This window comes from Vigna umbellata, chromosome 3 (genome assembly GCF_029865625.1).
Source record: "Vigna umbellata cultivar VRB3 chromosome 3, Vumbellata_1.0, whole genome shotgun sequence".
NCBI classification, from domain to species: domain Eukaryota; kingdom Viridiplantae; phylum Streptophyta; class Magnoliopsida; order Fabales; family Fabaceae; genus Vigna; species Vigna umbellata.
Window position 1 is genome coordinate 22,239,242 of NC_142167.1, and position 18,690 is coordinate 22,257,931.

The following is an 18,690-nucleotide window of genomic DNA, read 5'->3' on the forward strand; positions in this document are numbered from 1 at the left end:
TTCTGCTAGCCATTTATTTAGAAACAAGATAAAAAGCTTATACCCAACTCATAAATAAAGAGAAAACAAAAATATGGTGGTCATTATCCACAGCTAAAGGAATTTGTGTGGGCGTTGACTGTGCCAACAGGGATCACAGTAAGGGCTTTGCAAATCCAATCATTCTTCTTCTTTCCCCGTCTCGTGAGAAAATTGATCAAGAAGGGTATGGGAGACGACGACGTATTCTACGGCAACGACGACCACAGAGAAATGAACGACGACATGTATAAAGAGGATGTGATTGAGTCGATGAGAAGAGCACTTGAATCCAAAGACCTGAAGCGCAGACAGAAAAACCGCTGCTTCTCCTTCTTCCTTTCATGCTTAGAGTTCTTCGCACTCCTCCGTGGTTTCATCAACTTCTGACATTCTTCACTTCCCTTCATCTCTTGTAACTACTTTCTGCTTTTCATTTTCTTACTTTTTTATTCGCAATCTCTAGATCATAAACTGTAAATTATTTAGTTAGGTTTGGATTCTGTTTTCTTCTGTTCATCAATTCCTCTGCCTCGCATCCTAAATTCATCCTTTTGTATCGTTCAGATAATTATTGGGTTACCATTCCCTTTGATTTAGACGCAATAATTATAAGAATTACTCATTATCATTGTTTAATTATGAATGATTATTCGATTATAAATCTTCTACCTGTTTAAAAGATATCATTAGATCACACTTCCGTAATTTGTTTATATATATATATATATATATATATATATATATATATATATATATATATATATATATATATTTCCATAATTATTATACTAAAATAAATAATAATTAAATATTTTTGTAAATATATACATTATTATTAACCGTACAAATTACACATATGATAAAAGCTAAAAACTAAGATATTATTACCTTTTTAATCATATTATCTTTTAATTTAAATTTAAAAAACAATTTAAATTAACTTGTGAAGATTAAAGATATGATTTGTGTATTTTTTAAAATAATAAAACTAGATTATTGCTCTATTGATATTCTGTTTGGTTTAAACTTTTTCTGTTAAGATTTTTCTTATCATTTGTCTGCAAAAAGATTTGATAAAGCTATATAAGTATCAGTATAAGGAACGAGCGAAGATCAAATCGAGAAGTGCGAAGTTGAGAGTGGGAAGAAGATCACATCGAGAAGTGCGAGGGTTTTTGTGACAGAAGGATGTCGTGGGAGAGGAGAAAGCTGAATGTGTGTGACCTGGGAGACGTGTTCTATGGGTACGAAGATTACATGGAACTAAACGAGATTATGTATAAAGAGGACGTGATTGAGTCGATGAGAAGAGTTGGAGAATCGAAAGAAGAGAGGAAAAGAGAAAAAAAGCGCAGCAGCTCCTTCTTCGGTCAATGCTTCAGCTTCCTCAGGCTTCTCCGTTCTTGCTTCAAGCTCTGCTGAGCCATGTTTATACTGTGAGTGATAGGCGTTTCAGATTCTTAATTTGGAGATCATCGCGTCGTCTCAAATTTTTCACACAGAAAACTAATTAGGAGAATCAAATTCTTGTGAAAACTTACTTTCTTTAATTCTTTAATTCTTTAATATATACAAATCTAACTCACTTTTTATCGCTATCATCCATTTGTTTCTATTCTTCTGGTCCTCCATAGCTTCGTTGATAAAACTCAGTTACGTGTAACTGAGAGTGAAAATCACTCACGGTGCTGTGAGATTGGTTAACTGATTTCACTTTTTTTTGTAAATGTGGGACAAAAAACTATTTTTGTTATAATTCAACAACTATTATTCAATGTGATTTTTTATTCTGTGATAATATTAAATGTTTTTGTTTATGGTTTATATTTCTTTCTGTTTTTTTTTTTCTAAAAATTTTAAAATATTAGTTTGATTTACTGATCTAACATCCTTGAACTCTATAAAGTGAATAATTTCCAGAATTAAAAAACGAAAAAAAAAAATGGGAGTAACTACAATGTAGTAACAAAGTAAACTCTCTTTGAAAAACCTCGACATTTGTTTATTGCGTGTTTATATTCACTTGTTTTTCTTATTATGACAAAAAAATTATTAAATTATAAAATATTTTTTAATTATTTATATTATTGATAAGATTTTTTTAATACACAATTATCTTTTTAATTTTATATTTTAGTAATTTTTTTATATTTAAATAATTATTCATGATAATAAAATTTTTACTTAATAAAAGAATTATCTATAATAAACTGTAAAAGTTATTTACTTTTATAAGTATCTTTTTCTAAAAAATATTTTATAGGTAAGATTAATGGTATAGATTGTTTTTATCATGAAATGTATCTCTCTCTCTCTCTCTCTCTCTCTCTCTATATATATATATATATATATATATATATATATATATATATTTAATATAAGACTTTTAATTGTAGATAAAATCTTTCGAGAATATTAAATTGGATTTAAACAGTTAAAATATATATATTTTGGATGTCGTCATTTATACTATTTGAATTTGTTTCTATTTTATGGAGAATTTTTACATTATTTGAATATAAATATCTAATATCAAATCTTTTAAATTTGGTATAATAGTTAAGATAAAATTTCCCTTCAAAAGTAAAGATCTTCAAACTTTCATCCTCTTAATTGTTAAACAAAAATATAAAAATGTGTAAATATCCTTATTTGAATACTACAATTTTGAAATTTATTTTATTTTGCATAATAAAATAGACTTATCTCGTTTCGAATGTCCTTAAATATGTATATAACTATATTTAAAATAAAATATACGAATTAACACAGTTTCATTGTTATGAATAAATAAAAGTATAATTCAACTATAGCGTACAAGGCATTTTCAAGCAAAACTTGTAGAATGGAAATATAAGGAAATAAATAAACAAAATTTTAAAAATAAAAAATAAGAAAAGTTACTTATTATAGTTAATGAATAAACTTATTATTAAAAATACAATTTTATTGAAAATATGGTCCAACTTGACATGGATGGTACTATTTATACCCATTACATGGATGGTACTATTTAACCAATTTAATGAGAAATGTATGTAATTAGAGTAACATTTTTTTTTCTCTTAACAAATTCAAATAAATATTAAACATGATTTTCATTCATAGCTTAATAAACTCCTTTGTAAGTAATTTTTCTTTACATAATGTGTAATTTTTTTCTTTATTGTGAAACAGCATGTAATCACACACAAAAGTTAATAACTATTTAAATAAAGTTATCAATAATACTTAAATTAAAGATAAATTATAAAAAAATCATACGTGTTTCCTTGATGTAAACGCCTAAAACTAATATAAAATATTTTTGTTATTTTATTTAGTTTAATTAATTAACTATATTTAAATAGTTGGATCAAACGTAGCCGTATAAGCTATTTTATTTCAACGTTATTTTCCTGCATCGATTGCTCGCAAAACCTCAGCAATGGCGCTTAAAACCCTATCCACTTTCCTCTCACCTCTTTCTCTTCCCAAATCCAAATTCCCGCAACATTTACTCACCACCAAGCCTGGCCTCGTTCTATGCGAATTCTCGCGCTCTCAGAAATCGCGTTTGCCCGCCGACGAGTCGGAAGGTACCGGCGCCGCCGCTCCGTCGCCCGGAGAGAAGTTTCTCGAACGCCAACAGTCGTACGAAGCTGCCAAGCTCATCCTCAAAGAAAATAAGAAGAGGAAAAAGAAGAAAGATAACGCTGTAAAAGCTTCTCGAAACGTCGCTTCCTGCTACGGCTGTGGCGCTCCGTTGCACACTTCCGATGCCGTCGCCCCTGGATACGTTGATCCTGAAACCTATGAATTGGTATTGCTTCAATCTAATTTTAATTTTGCAAGTGTCATTATGCATTGACACAATGGCTGTCGCTGAATTCTGGTGCGCTGATTGCGTGTTTGTGTTGCAGAAGAAGAAACACCACCAGCTTAGAACCGTTCTGTGTAGACGGTGCCAGCTTTTGTCGCACGGCGAGATGATAACTGCCGTTGGAGGACACGGTGGATACCCTGGCGGTAAATTATTCGTTACCGCTGAAGAGCTTCGAGAGAAGTTGGCTCACTTGCGTCACGAGAAAGCTCTTATTGTCAAACTGGTAAGCAAGTTGTTTAATTCGATAGACTGAATAATGACCTTAAGAAGCTAGAATTGATCAGACATAGGATTCCGTTGGGTAATGCTTTGCAATTGTATTTACCTTAGATATTTTATAATTTTTGTTCTGAGGATGCATTAGTTTAATTAATGGATGGATTCTTAATGAAATTTAGTTTATTTTAAGAAAAAGAGAAGCTCGTAGCATAAAGCTGGAGTAAATTTTAAACTTAAGTATGAATATTGTTGGATAAACTTAAATTTTTGGGGTTTATCAGTAATTCTATTTTATTTGTCAGCTGTAGCAGGGTCCATTTATTTTGTTAAGCAGTACCAGTTGGTCTGTGTTCAGTTTTTATTTCGATAGTTGGTCCTGTATTATTATGTTAAGTAGATTTAGTTCTGTTTTCAGTTTTATTTTGTTGCAGATGTTATCTTTTGTAAATGGCCCAAGGCCCACCTACATGGCTATTTAAAAATATTGTCCGAAAGCTAGTTTTTAGCAACTAGACGGCGGATGCTTGATAAACACTGTTTTGTACCTGTATGTTTAATCAATTGTACCTTCTGACTTGACATTAGATGTGGAGAATATCTGATAAATAATCATGGTTATGCAAACAAATTGATGGTATACGTTAAAATATGCTATGCTCTCATTTTATCCAACGAAAGAACTTGTCTCATAAGATATTTCAATCATCATAGAAGATTTCATTTGTTCTGCTATGGTTCAAGTGTGTTTTGTTTACATCAAATTTATGAAGCTTCTTCATCTAACTTGTCAAAGTAACTACTTCTAGGTTGATATTGTTGACTTCCATGGCAGTTTTTTGTCTCGTGTGCGAGATCTTGCTGGTTCTAACCCAATTATACTGGTGGTGACTAAGGTACTGATATGCATGCAGCTTATTGTTGTTTTAATAAGAATTTTCCTTAGCAAATGTATGATGAGGTTTAAATTTAAGATATATTGTTTTCACGTTCAATATAATTTTCTTTGTAGGTTGATCTCCTTCCAAGAGATACTGATCTTAATTGTGTAGGGGATTGGGTTGTAGAGGCTACCATGAGAAAGAAGCTGAAGTAAGTATCTTCTATGTAATAAATTAATTATTTACTTAAAGTATTTGTAATTAATTATTTACTTAAAGTATTTTGTAATTGGTGTATTTGTGTTCCATCATATCGTAGTAGGAGTTCAGAATGAGCTGCATACTTTTTTATGTTAAGCTTTACTTTAAAATACAATTCATATAATTTTCTTTCTTTATGTGTAACTAAAGAAAACTTCATGGCATAAGTTGAAAAGTTTAACTGATCAAATTTCAACTGCTGATATTCGTTGCAGTGTTCTCAGTGTTCATCTCACCAGTTCCAAATCATTGGTTGGAGTAACTGGAGTAATATCAGAAATCCAGAAAGAGAAGAAGGTTCTTTTCTCCATTACTGTTACCTATTTCTTTTGTAACTGGTTTAAGAGGTTCTGTTGAGATTAGTGCTGTCAAAAAAGGTTGGAACGAGTGAGCCAACCCCCAGCCCCAGCCCCAGCCCCAGCTCCAGTCCAGCCCCAGCTCCAGTCCAGTTCGAACCCCACCACAGCCCCAGCCCAGCCTCAGCCCCAGCCCCGCCCCAGCCCCAGCCCCAGCCCCAGCCCCACCACTATTTGGATGATTATTCACATCTAAGGCTCTACCTTTTCTACATTTAAATTTTTTCATCTAAAACGGCTTCAACTTTGTTACCCATATTTATAACGATGTTGAATCTGTTCTGGAAATGTTGACACTTATGGGTGACCTTGATCCTTATTATTTGGTTTTTATTTCAAATGTTTGTTTTTAATTGAACTTGTTGTATGCTGTAGGCTGCTATAGCTTTTAGACATTCTTGGAATAGGAAGCGTGAGTGGGCTTCTCATTTCTTTTTTGTTTTTCCTGTTGTCAAAAGCATTATGTTCAATACCAACTACATTAATGCTAATTAATTATATATAAGTGATACAGTGCTGATTTTTAGCGAAAGAAATGTCTGTGATAAGCATGTTGAATTCCCTAAAACATTTGATATGTTTCATATCCTGTGTTACTATTTAATTTTTATTTCCTTATTTTTTCTCTCTACTTAAATTTCTTTTTTTGTTTTGTAGGGAAGAGATGTTTACATTCTGGTAAGTCTACGAATTGGAAGTTTGATATTCTTAAGCAGGTTATGATTGACACATGAGCTCATGTTCCCACCCTTGCGCTTTTATTGAATTCTCAACGGAATTTTATGTGCTTGTGGTATCTCTGGTTTATCTCATGCATAAATGAGAGGATTCAGGTGTTAAATTTAACTTGGTTCTTATTTTTTTCCCCTAATATAAAACGTTTACCAGTCTAAATTTCAGTTCAAAGTTTTGGAAGATAGGGCTTTATTGTTTCATTTATAATACAAATCTTAAATATTCCTGATGTGTGTTTATGTATAAAATTCTTTCTCCTTTGGTCATTTCTAAACTTATCAGTTTTTCCTGGACATCAATCAATTACAACATTTATTTTACAGGGTTCAGCAAATGTTGGAAAATCCGCCTTCATCAATGCTTTATTAAGTAAGTTATATTTCCGCATAAACCTAAATATGGACTTGGTCTTTTCGTTTTCAGTGATTGGAAAATTGATGTGAATGCTAAATATATATTGCTTTAATTATGTTGAATTCCTGTGTTGCCTTGTACATAATTTGGTATTATTTTTTTCCTATATGGTCATTATGCTTGAACACCTCCATCCCTTGGATGCTGAATTATGCAAGCATTAGTTGTTTTAAAGTAGTACCGAACAGGTTAAACACCATGAAACTATACAAAACAGTGTAGGCTTGTACGTATGATTTGCACTATATAGCAGCTATTTTATGAACTATTTTTTTCCTTTGGCTTGGTTCTTATACAGCTCGAATGACTATGTTTAAATAGACGGTGTATGCTTTGAATGTTTTGTTTTATTAAATTGCCTCCCTTCATTGTCTCTTCATCTCTTGTTTTGCCTATAATTTAGGCAAATCCGAGGATTTACGTATTTTCAATACTGAATTTTTAATATTTGATGTCAGAAACAATGGCTATAAATGATCCCGTGGCTGCATCTGCACAAAGATACAAACCAATACAATCTGCAGTTCCTGGAACTACCCTAGGGCCAATTCAAATTAATGCTTTTCTAGGGGGAGGGGTATGTTATTATGATAAATATATGGTTAAACTGATAAGTTGGTCCCTAAGGTATTTGAAAATTTTTAATTAACAACCATTGATTAGGTCCTTGATCTTGTAAATTTTGAGTAATTGGGTCTGTAGGGTTTCTAAAACTGCCTTAAGTTTTGATTTTACGGCCCTTTTAAGTTGCTATACTAACTCTAGGGACCCCATTCCAAATTTTTTACGACGCAAAGACCCAATTATATATTTTTTAGTATAGAGACCTAATTAAAAATTCTTAAATAGTTTAGGGACCTATTTTTTTCATTTATCCTCCAAATATATAGGCAGCTATTTAATCTTGTGGTTATTTATTTATTAATTTGTTTATTTTGACAAAACTCATGCAGAAGTTGTATGACACTCCCGGAGTTCATCTCCACCATAGGCAAACTGCAGTTGTTCAATCTAAAGATCTACCTTCCCTTGCTCCTCGGAGCCGATTGAGGGGCATTTCTTTCCCAGTATGTTATGTTCACAACTTGACATTTTACCATTATGGCTACTACTTACTTCATCCTTGTTGTTATTGCTAGAGGTCTTCGGTATCTGCGGACAATATAGAGCAAGTAGCTTCTGTAGAGAATGGCTTGAATGCATTTTCAGTTTTCTGGGGAGGTCTTGTTAGAATTGATGTCTTGAAGGTTTTGATTATAGACTTACAATTTTTTCATCTTGTCATACAACTATTTAATTTGCAATTGAATCCCTTTCCTTGTCTAAATCATTTCATCAGTCCTCGTAATTTCAGGTTCTCCCAGAAACTTGTTTGACATTTTATGGGCCCAAGGGACTACATATACATATGGTACCCACAGAGAAAGCAGATGAGTTTTATCAGGTACTGTGATTCAATGTGTTTCGAGAAACCATTAGAAATTTAACTCAACTCTGTTCCTTACATCTGGACTTTTGGGGAATGTGCTTGCAAATTCGGGCAACCAAGTGTATGTTCAATCCTAAGAATCATTGGAAAAATAGTGTTGCTTCAGTTTTTCTCGCGTAATAAAAAAAAATGAGAATGAATTGTGATATGGATTTATTGCCACCAGTTTGTAGCTTTTCTGCTGTTTACTTGAACATTATTCCTGAACAAAAGAACAGTTTTTGGTACTCCTACTGCAGCCATAGTTTTATGTTTTGTCTAATTATTAAAGTAATTAGAAGTGAAGAAGCTATGTCATTTCTATAATATTATATAGACCACGTCAACATGTTATATTGTTAACAATTTGGGTCATTCACATATATATATATATATATATATATATATATATATATATATATATATATATGTGACCAATGGAAGATTGTTAGTAATTTGGACCATTCATATATATATATATATATATATATTCTTATAAAATGAGTTATATCTTGTGAACTCAAAATTGTCATTATGTCTTGAGCACATTCGAAAGATTCTGTCCATTGATTATATTAGCAACTAGAACCAAAGTAGATTATATTAGCAACTAGAACCAAAGTAGATTATATTAGCAACTAGAACCAAAGTAGATTATATTAGCAACTAGAACCAAAGTAGATTATATTAGCAACTAGAACCAAAGTAGATTATATTAGCAACTAGAACCAAAGTAGATTATATTCGCAACAGAACCAAAGTAGATTTTATTGCATCAATCGCAACCAGTCTTGACAATGATTATTAGACAAAATCAAATGACATGGATTTATTTTATTATGAAATGTGTAATATAAAAATTACGTAAAGATAACCTGTACATATATATTTTTAACTGATCCTTATTTTATCTTAACAGTGGAATTTATAACTACTACCTGTTGTGAGTACGTAGAATTGCAGTAGACTATGGAATTTTCTCAGAATTGTAAGTTTATGCATCTTACCAGCACTTCTGACCTTGAATGATGGTTTCTCTTTATTGTCTCAGAAAGAACTTGGTGTCCTCCTGACTCCACCAAGTGGAGGAGAAAATGTTGAGAGCTGGAAAGGACTTGAATCAGAACGTAAATTGCAAATAAAATTCGAAGATGTGGAAAGGTATGATCCCGTGTTAGTTCTGTAATAGGTAGCAGCTTTTAGAGGTAAAAGTTTTTAATTTGGTATTCGAATTTTGAAACCTTGTTTATCTCATTCTTTCAATTGATTGATGTCATTTAAGCAAAAAATGCTTTATTTATGAATAGTTATATGAATTCCTCGTTTTCCTTGTTGCGCAGACCAGCTTGTGATATAGCTATATCAGGTCTAGGGTGGTTTACTGTCGAGCCAGTTGGTAGGTCACGCAAAATCTCTCAATCAAAACCTGTTGAGACTACTGAGGAATTGATTTTGGTCGTGCGAGTCCCCAAACCTGTTGAGATTTTTGTGAGGCCACCGATACCGGTAGGCAAGGCTGGAGCAGAGTGGTATCAGTATGTAGAATTAACAGAGAAAGAAGAGGAAATGAGACCCAAATGGTACTTTTGAACTGTGAGTTTGTTCTATGTATTATTATTCTTTTTGAGGGAGTTGGCTATATCCTCTTCGGATTTGATTCTTCCACCATTACCCAAATCATCCGGCAACCCATTTTCCATTTATTATTTAACGTGATTAGTTTCTGAGTTGTACAACGATGTCACCATTTCAAAAGGAGAGAATTTTAACATAGCAGAGAAACGATATAGCAATCGATGGGTTTCGATCGAATTAAGATAGTGCCAATGGAATTGGTTATGATCTAGCAAAAAGATTCAATCGATTACTTAAAAATGAAGTTAAAAAAATAGGTTAAATATGTTTATAGTTCTTAAATTTAATGTAAAATTGAAATTCGTTTTTGTTTTAATTTATGTATTTTTTGTTTTAAAAATGAATGAATATATCAATTTAATGATGCTAAATTTTTTTATGTGTTAAATGAAGTTTTAGATTTAGATTTGAATTGAAAGGTGTTAAATGATGTAAGAAATTCATTGTTTAAAATTCTATTTGATACATTAAAATTTTTTAAAGTAATTAGATTAGAAAAATCATATTTATTATAGTTTTACGTATAAAATATATGTTAAATATTGTTTTACGTATAAAAATTTAGGAAATTATATTTATATTTCTCTAATGCTAAAATAGATGAAATTTATGTATCTAATAAAATAATAATAATCTTTCCATTTACAAGAATGATTGATTTAATTCAAATAAAAAACAGAGACTATAACGAGATCTCTAACTTTTACACAAAAAATGTGTAATGATTAAACTCAACTTTTAAATACTTTACACGATAGTTTAAGAAGCTGAAATTAATTATAATACAATTATAAGATATTAATCAATTATAAAGTAATTTTACCGTCAACCAATGTTAAATTATTTTAGGAACATCTTTCCGAGTAGTTATTATTTTTATTGAATGATAGTCTAAAACACATGAAACATTCTAACTAAATTTTTAAGGCACAAGTTTAGTTTTTTTAAATATAAAATAGTTTTAAACTTCAATAACTTAAAATGTATAAAAGACTTCTGAATATTCTAAAATGTTTACTTTTAAATTCAAATAAAGATTTTATCCTTTTAGAATGATTAAAAAATCTTTAAAAAAAAAACAATTCCACAACAGTTAATTGCACGAACAAAAGGTTGATCTCAGATAAGGCGCCACATCGGTCGGCAGTTATAGACGGTTAGTTATTATTTTCAAATGCATACATCGTTTGGAAAACGGCGTGTCTTTTTCTCAAGAAACATTACCAACTGCATGCTTATTTATGTAACATGTAACGTAACTTGTTCATTTCTCCGTATCAGTTTCTCTCTTGATACCGTTTTCTCAGTGTCTCTGCCACCTTCAATCACAAATGGCTCCATCTTCTGCCATTGTCACTTCCCGTTTTCATGAATCCATCACTCGCCATGCACTTCGCTCCTATCTCTCTGAGTTCATCTCCACCTTCTTCTACGTCTTTCTCGTCGTTGGCTCTGGAATGTCCTCACGTCAGTACCCTTTTGCCTTTCCTTCCCATAAATACATTTCTAAGTACATGTGTTCTTTCTGTTCATAGGATTTTCAAAAAAAGAAGATAAAAAGGGAACTGGGTCAATTTCTAAAGCCATTATGGTGGGCTTTTTTCATGGCATATGTTACTCATGAAAAGGATTCAGGTTGCAAGTTTCATGTTAGACAGCAATACGCGTTTCTGCACTGAGCATTCAATTCTTGCAGGGTAGTAAACATTCAACAGTGCAAGAGAGTAATTCTCTTTAATGCAAATCCAATTTTTCTTAAGTTAACATGTCCTTATTCTCGTGTTTTTCCATTTAATATGATGATTGTAATAAAAAACCATGCTTTTGTGTTTTTCTTGTTTTCAAGAAGAATTAGTTTTGTCTGATATAGTTATCTTCTTATAGAATAAACAGTTTCCCGCGTAGCATATATGTCTCTGACATTGGTTACTGTACTTGAATTTCTGCATTTTGTGTGTAACTCATTTGAAATGCAACAATAAGTGTTCATGCGATAAAACATCTTTACAACTTACACCCCATGAATCCTTTTACTAATGTCCCTCTTCATCTTTTTAGAAAATGGAGCATGCCAAAAACTAACAGGCTTACATCATCTTAACCTGAGATTTTTCCTTTTTTAATTTTTTGTGATTTGATTTAATGGTGTTGGAGAAATGACAGGGAAGTTGATGCCTGATGCTTCACTGAACCCAACAAGTCTGGTTGTGGTTTCCATTGCAAGTGCTTTTGCTTTGTCTTGTGTTCTGTATAATGCATGGGAGATCTCAGGTGGACACGTCAACCCAGCAGTGACCTTTGCAATGGCAGTGGGAGGTCACGTTAGTGTACCAACTGCACTCTTTTACTGGGTCGCTCAACTTATAGCCTCTGTTATGGCTTGCCTTGTTCTAAGAGGCATTGTTGTTGGCATGGTATATATATATTTCTCACCCTTCACATTTCAATTTTCATATTCCTTTGTTTTCAATGTTTAACTTGATTTTTTTAGATTATATAGTATAATTAGTACATTTGCAATTTAGCCATATCCCTATGTTCGTGTCTGTGTCATGTCCATATCAGTGTCCTCATAAGTTTTCGTAAGCATGAAGTTAACGTAATGATTTCCAACTTATCAAATAATATAGAGGTTAAAACTTATCATGTTTCTGTTAATTTATCAGAACAAGAAAGTGAAATTCTACTAAGAATTGAGTTACCAAAATTACTATCACCTTTATAGATGACTTGGGATTGAATAAGTTTGTAAAACTGTTTTACACTAACATTGAATAACCTATTTTCTTTGTGTATTAAGCCTTGAACATGTAAATGTAAGTCTTGTTTGCTCATTTCTCTTCTATTTATGTATTTTCAGCATGTTCCAACCTACACCATTGCAGAAGAGATGACAGGGTTTGGAGCATCAGTGCTAGAGGGTCTTCTGACATTTGTTTTGGTGTACACAGTGTATGCAGCCAGGGATCCTAGGCGTCTTTCACTGGGTTCCAATGGCATACTTGTAGTTGGGTTTGTGGCTGGTGCAGGTGTCTTAGCCGCAGGTCCATTCTCTGGTGGGTCAATGAACCCTGCATGTGCTTTTGGCTCTGCAACCATTGCAGGCTCTTTCAGGAACCAAGCAGTGTATTGGGTTGGACCCTTGATCGGTGCCACCATAGCTGGTCTTCTTTATGACAATGTGCTGTTCCGTTCTCTGCCTCCAGCAGCAGGGCTTTCAGAAGGAATTGGGGTGTGAACTGTAGTTTTATGCAATATAAGATGTAGTGTTCAACTTTTTGTAGTTCTTACTATCATACGTAACTTATCCCATGTTATGTTATAAGTGTTTGTGGAAAATCTGTCATTGCCTTGTTTGTATTACTAATGGATACATAATTTTCACCTATATTTATGTATTGTGTTTTTTTTCAATAAATGTTTCTTTAACACCAATATATATATATATATATATATATATATATATATATATATATATATATATATATATATATATATATATATATATATTGTTAATTATTTTTCGAGTACAGTTGACAGGGCAAAGTTTCAAATACATTCATTCAACACGGTACCATGTCATTAATTTGTAAAATGATGTAATGTGGTTGAACAAAACCATTATTTGACGTGTCAAATACATTCATTCCACACAGTGTCATGTCATTAATTTATAAAGCGATCTAATGTGATTGGTTGAATAAACCCATTATTAAGACCCACAGCGTGTCATTTAAGTGTCAAGAGTGAATAATCGTGTCAAAGTATTATTATTCTTATTTTTCCTATCATCATGAAAGTTCTTATATTATATCTGTCATCACTATGAATTTTTTATCTGGTCATTGTAACCAGATACAGCCACTTGTTTACAGGGTTGTCCTCTACATGTGAGCCTAAGAGAATTGTAGGCATTGTTTAGATGAATTGAAACAATTTTTAATGACTTTGTAGACTAGCATGATATTATTATTGTATGGAACTACTTCAGACTTACCCAACCTGTTTTTGAGAACTGTTTCAAAGTTCAAATAGTAGTCTGACAGTGGAAACTGGTTGAAGTTAGTTAAGGTAGTTGAAAACAAAAATGAATTCTCAAATCTCATGTAATGGGAATAGGTAGTAGTTGATATGATTATAGCATTGAAGAATGATATTCCTTCTTTATTGTATATAGTTACATTCTTTATCCCTTTTGCCCCATTTTCCCCTCTATTCACTGCCAAACTATCGTTAAAAGTAGTGGCTGCCAAAAAAGTCAGCTGAGCTAGTCGTCAATTACACCAACCTATATAACCACACTTGAAATTTTTGAACCACTAGCTTTTTCAGTTGTTGAATTTGTTTTCATGGAGTGCATTGAGGAAAAAACTTTCCTCTGTTCACATATCTAACATTTTCACATGTTGCAATGGTGCCACCTCTGCCTTGTGGCTCTAAAATCACATCCTGCAGATAGATTTGCCTGCATGGGACTGCTCTGCTGCAGTCAAATTTGATAGCCACTTCTGAGGCACTTGTTCCTCTTATGTTTTGGTATAAAACATTGCTTAATTGCACAGCTGAGTTCTGCGTGAAATTTCAACAAACATGTTACGATCACCATAAGAAAGAAAGAGAGTTGCTCTCCATGAATTTTGATTCAGATTGAAAAATTGTTACCTGCTCTTGACATGGCTTGGTTTGGTCACAGTAGTATTGATCTATGATGATGGGATTTGTCACATTTTGCATCATTATGTTCAAAAATTTGATGTTTCTTGCATAACCAGAGCCTCCCTGTGTTGAGATAGAATAAAGGATATGAAGTAGTTGTAAGAATTAACATCCAATGAACAAAAACTTTGTTGCAAAGCTGACAATATCTCGAACCGTTTTGAAGTGTGTAGATTTTCTGTTCTTAAGGATTTAAATACCATTTTAAGCTTTTAGTGTTTCACTTCAATATTGCGCTCAATGTAAACTAGAATGAAGAATCTCACGTGAAATATGAAAAATTATTAAAGACTTTGACGTTATTAAAAATAACAATTATGACCTATGTTGTGTTCAAAGCATTTTTGTGCATCATGCAGTTCCATCAAAAGCAATTGAAAATTGCGTGTGAAACAAAAAATGTCAAAAATTCATAATAAAGCATGACTAAGATAATCTTTGAGCCAATTAGAAGAAAAACTACTTCGAAAAAACATGTTCAATGGCTTGTTAGTTCAAATCAAAGGGTGGTCAAGAAGACTAGAAGCAAAAAAGTGGAAATTTTGTCAACCTTGGATGCACTATTTGTCAATATTCTCGTATCATTCGTCAACTTCCTCGTGTTTTAGCCACCTTATTCCAAAAGCTTAGATTCCTCCTTTCAAAAGTTTTACTCTAATTTTTAACCTCATTTAATCTATTCTTTAACACACCAAGACATATATATCTACACATTAATAGTAGTCTATAATACAATATACCCAACAAATAACAAATCTTATTAAAATAAACTTTGAGGACTTTGATTTCATCTTAAATAACTAGAGTTTAAGCTTAATTCAACTTTATAAAACCAACTCATACGAGGATTGTATCGCTTTTATAGTGTAAATTTATTTTATTTCTAGTTAATTAGATATCTCTAACAAAAGTTGTGAAGTGTCTGATAAGTAATAAACTAAATTTCAAATCAAAAAACCAACTTTCACCTGCCAAGTCTTTATTCTCACTCCATTAGTGGTTCCGGTTAAAGTTGCTCTGTTCACAACCACATTGGACACTTCAGCTTCTGATTTATCAGCTCCCAAGCTACCAATGCTACAGAACAAACATTCAATTTCATACAAAATTTAGTAAAATCAGTCCAAACAACTTGTTTCTGGTATAACATATTCATGTATCTTAAAATTAACCTTATTCCATGTCCAGGGCCGCAGGTGATATCTGTTGCTCGAACGTTTTCTGACCCACTTATTATCGAAATACAATCATCACCTTCAACAAGAAAAGTTGCAAAATTTAAAACTTTTAACGATAGCCATTTTACTTTTTGTAATTTTTCACACACATATTGTGGTTCCTACCTGTCCCAATATGACTATTGCTTATCACTATATTTTGTGTCTCTGCGACATGAATTCCATCAGTGTTGGGGCTGTCCCCTGGTGCCCTGATCACCAGATTCGAAGCAATAACATTGAAGCATCCATCAAAGACTAAGTGCATTTGCTGAGCATCTTTGAACATCAGGTTTCTCACTTCCAAATTTTTGCATTGAAAGAAAGTCACAGCCTATGTAACAAAAATTTCCATGAAAAAGTAAGAGTTAGAAATTGCGTTTCCTTATATAACTTCATAAAACTTCATAGTATTATGAATACTATTTTACCTTTGGTCTTGGTTGGTCGTTGCATGGCTGTGAATCAAAACAAGGAGAGGAAAGAAATCAATGTCAGTGTTCATTATTACAACAACAAAAACAGTATAATGAAAATTATTAGAGAAACAAGTTCAGTGACATACAAGGTTAGTGGTTGCTTTGCAGGAGTTTTGCCACCATTTTTTTCCTTTGCCATCGAATGTGCCACCACCACCAACTCTGAAATTTGAAACACTGTCAAACATAATCCAATGTTGTCTATCTTTGTATGCCGACATCTGAGTCCATGCCTCGATTGTGCCATAGAGCTTACATGTTGAATTCAGACAATAGAAAAGTTCGATTCAGATAGACTAGAAATAAAGTTAATTTACAACATATAAATGAATGTAAATGTTATATTACATGTTCATTTTTTAACATTAGTACTTAAAGAAAGAAAATGTATCTCACCATAAAGGCAGTGTTGGGTCGACATGGACCAGAAAATGTGATTGGCTTAAGACGATAGATCCTATTTCCAGGTACCACAAGGACAGACCCTCTTGAACATGCTTCACTCCATGCCTTTCCAAATGCCTGAAGAAGAAGAAAAGTTCAGAAAGATGAAAGAGATTGAGAATGAACTAAATTTACGCATGTTTTTCTCTTTTTACTGATAACATGATATGTTACCTCGGAATTATCTCTTCCATCTGCCTTGGCTCCGAAATCATCAACATTAACTGTTCCACGAGGGGCAACTCTATTAGCCCTTGTTATAAGACCAAAATGTTCATGTTTTCTCTTGATGAATCTGCCATGATGCATAGGGTAGTGTTTGTAGTTTGTTTTGTAAAGTAGCTCCTCTATGTAATAGCCATTACATAAGATTAATGAAGAGAGGACAATGAAAAGTGAAATAGTTGGTGTTTGTGGAAACATTTTGATGTTTCAGTTTGTGTTGTGAGAAAGGAACAAACTGAAAGAAGGGAAAAAAGTTTGGAAACTGATAGAGATTTTGTAGTGAAGTGCCAAATGACGAGCTAATGGCGTATATATAGACAAAATTAGACCTACTTTTCTAGAGTGGGATTTTCAATCTTTAGTTGGAAGAAAATTGCACTGTTAAATAAATTATAGAATGTTTTTGGTTTATTCTAGATCAATGGATAAGTTCTTTTAATTACTTGGTACATTTTATTCAAAGTATTGCAGTTTGAAACTTCAACAACTACATAAATTATCTTTAAAATGATAGCAGCAATAGGTATATTTTGTATCCTTGATAAGCATTTTTGCCCCTTAATATTGATGTTGAATATTTTGATTTATATTTCTTATATGCATGTGTGAAGTGGAAAATTTGCAGAGAAAATTGTAATGAGAATCAGTTAGTTAATTGATGTAATTTTGCCATGATGCAGCACATGCAGTCTCTTATGCAGTTTAGAGAAGATATGGAACTGGTAACTGTCAACTCAGAGTAAGTTGAATGCTTCTACTTATAAGGAACAAAGACCTTTAATCCAATTTTTATGGGTCTTTGACTTTTTATAGTTGTAATAATCTCTCTAATAATCATTAAAAAGTAATATTCTTGACCCAATATTAAGCAATGCTAAATAATTTGAAGCAGATGAGTTTCTGAAAAAGGGAAGAGTAGGTGTCATTGTGGCAATGTGAGGATGGGTTGCATGTGATTTTATTTTAGTGAAAATTTGCCGTAATGTTATGGAAAACAAAGGTATGGAGCACTAGATGATGGTTTTTTTAGGGAGTTCATTACCGAAATATTATATATAAATATTTATATATGTGATATGGATTTAACCTAAATATATTGTTTTTTCATAACAAAATATATCTAGTAAAGATCTCTTTTTCGGATACCATCTTTTATACTTTCAGATATTAGTCTTCTTGTGTTCGTGTTCGTGTTCGTGTTCGGTCTTCGACGTTTCTCAAGTTAGTAAATTGATCATAACTCCAAAGTCAAATATAAATTAATACAAAAAAGTGAAAATATATTATCATGTTGTATTTATAATGTTTTGACCTTATTGACCAGAGCTTCAATTGGATGGACCACACTTCTATGGGTCCATCAACCGAGAAACTCATTAGTCCAATTACTTGTTTCGAGCACAATTATCTGTTTCAGGCCTAATTACATGTTTCAAGATCAATTACCTGTTTTAGTCCATCTTTTTTTAAGTTAGTAGACATGGTACCCGAATAGGAGTACATAGTCTTCAGTATCTCTGGTATGTCAACATGACTTAGAGTTAGAATCCTTATCTAGAAGGGTTGAAGACCCTTAGCCGATATATCAATATTATAAAATAAAATCTATTGTGTTAATAAAAAATATTTGTATGATATTTAACTTTGTTATTTCCATTAACGTGAATCATTTTCCACACTAGATTACAAGAAGTATGAAGAAGCTACCACACATTAAGCCCATAATTTGAACAATCCATAACCACTAGTGGTAATGT

At 32.3% G+C, this 18,690-nt stretch overlaps 3 protein-coding genes across 3 annotated transcripts; 2 read left to right on the forward strand and 1 right to left on the reverse strand.

The window, feature by feature from the left end:
- Positions 1-3,393: 3,393 nt before the first annotated feature.
- On the forward strand, positions 3,394-9,844 carry NOA1 (P-loop containing nucleoside triphosphate hydrolases superfamily protein). The gene is made up of 13 exons (XM_047305501.2): positions 3,394-3,823; positions 3,924-4,109; positions 4,912-4,998; positions 5,115-5,194; positions 5,460-5,541; positions 6,258-6,278; positions 6,659-6,704; positions 7,208-7,326; positions 7,703-7,816; positions 7,889-7,996; positions 8,104-8,193; positions 9,269-9,378; positions 9,558-9,844. The coding sequence occupies exons 1-13, from the start codon at positions 3,449-3,451 to the stop codon at positions 9,805-9,807; spliced, it is 1,668 nt and encodes a 555-aa protein (XP_047161457.1). The 5' UTR covers positions 3,394-3,448; the 3' UTR covers positions 9,808-9,844.
- A 1,312-nt stretch (positions 9,845-11,156) lies between these two features.
- On the forward strand, positions 11,157-13,212 carry TIP5;1 (tonoplast intrinsic protein 5;1). Its single transcript, XM_047305520.2, has 3 exons — positions 11,157-11,319; positions 12,016-12,266; positions 12,713-13,212. Exons 1-3 carry the CDS (start codon positions 11,184-11,186, stop codon positions 13,088-13,090), a joined length of 765 nt encoding a protein of 254 aa, XP_047161476.1. The 5' UTR covers positions 11,157-11,183; the 3' UTR covers positions 13,091-13,212.
- Positions 13,213-13,978: 766 nt separating this feature from the next.
- Positions 13,979-17,195, reverse strand: LOC124831513 (polygalacturonase-like). The gene is made up of 9 exons (XM_047305524.2): positions 16,883-17,195; positions 16,661-16,786; positions 16,351-16,515; positions 16,217-16,243; positions 15,912-16,119; positions 15,741-15,822; positions 15,537-15,645; positions 14,515-14,631; positions 13,979-14,421 (listed from the first exon to the last, which is right to left on the reverse strand). Exons 1-9 carry the CDS (start codon positions 17,129-17,131, stop codon positions 14,200-14,202), a joined length of 1,305 nt encoding a protein of 434 aa, XP_047161480.2. The 5' UTR covers positions 17,132-17,195; the 3' UTR covers positions 13,979-14,199.
- Between the last annotated feature and the right edge of the window lie 1,495 nt (positions 17,196-18,690).

Coding starts and splice junctions, on each gene's coding strand:
- LOC124831513 (XM_047305524.2), bottom strand. CDS start 17,131: ATGTTTCCACAAACACCAACTATTTCACTTTTCATTGTCCTCTCTTCA. Junction 16,516..16,660: donor GACCCAACACTGCCTTTATG/GTGAGATACATT, acceptor TCAACATGTAAG/CTCTATGGCACAATCGAGGC. Junction 15,823..15,911: donor CAATAGTCATATTGGGACAG/GTAGGAACCACA, acceptor TTCTTGTTGAAG/GTGATGATTGTATTTCGATA.
- NOA1 (XM_047305501.2), top strand. CDS start 3,449: ATGGCGCTTAAAACCCTATCCACTTTCCTCTCACCTCTTTCTCTTCCC. Junction 4,110..4,911: donor AAGCTCTTATTGTCAAACTG/GTAAGCAAGTTG, acceptor AACTACTTCTAG/GTTGATATTGTTGACTTCCA. Junction 7,817..7,888: donor TGAGGGGCATTTCTTTCCCA/GTATGTTATGTT, acceptor TGTTATTGCTAG/AGGTCTTCGGTATCTGCGGA.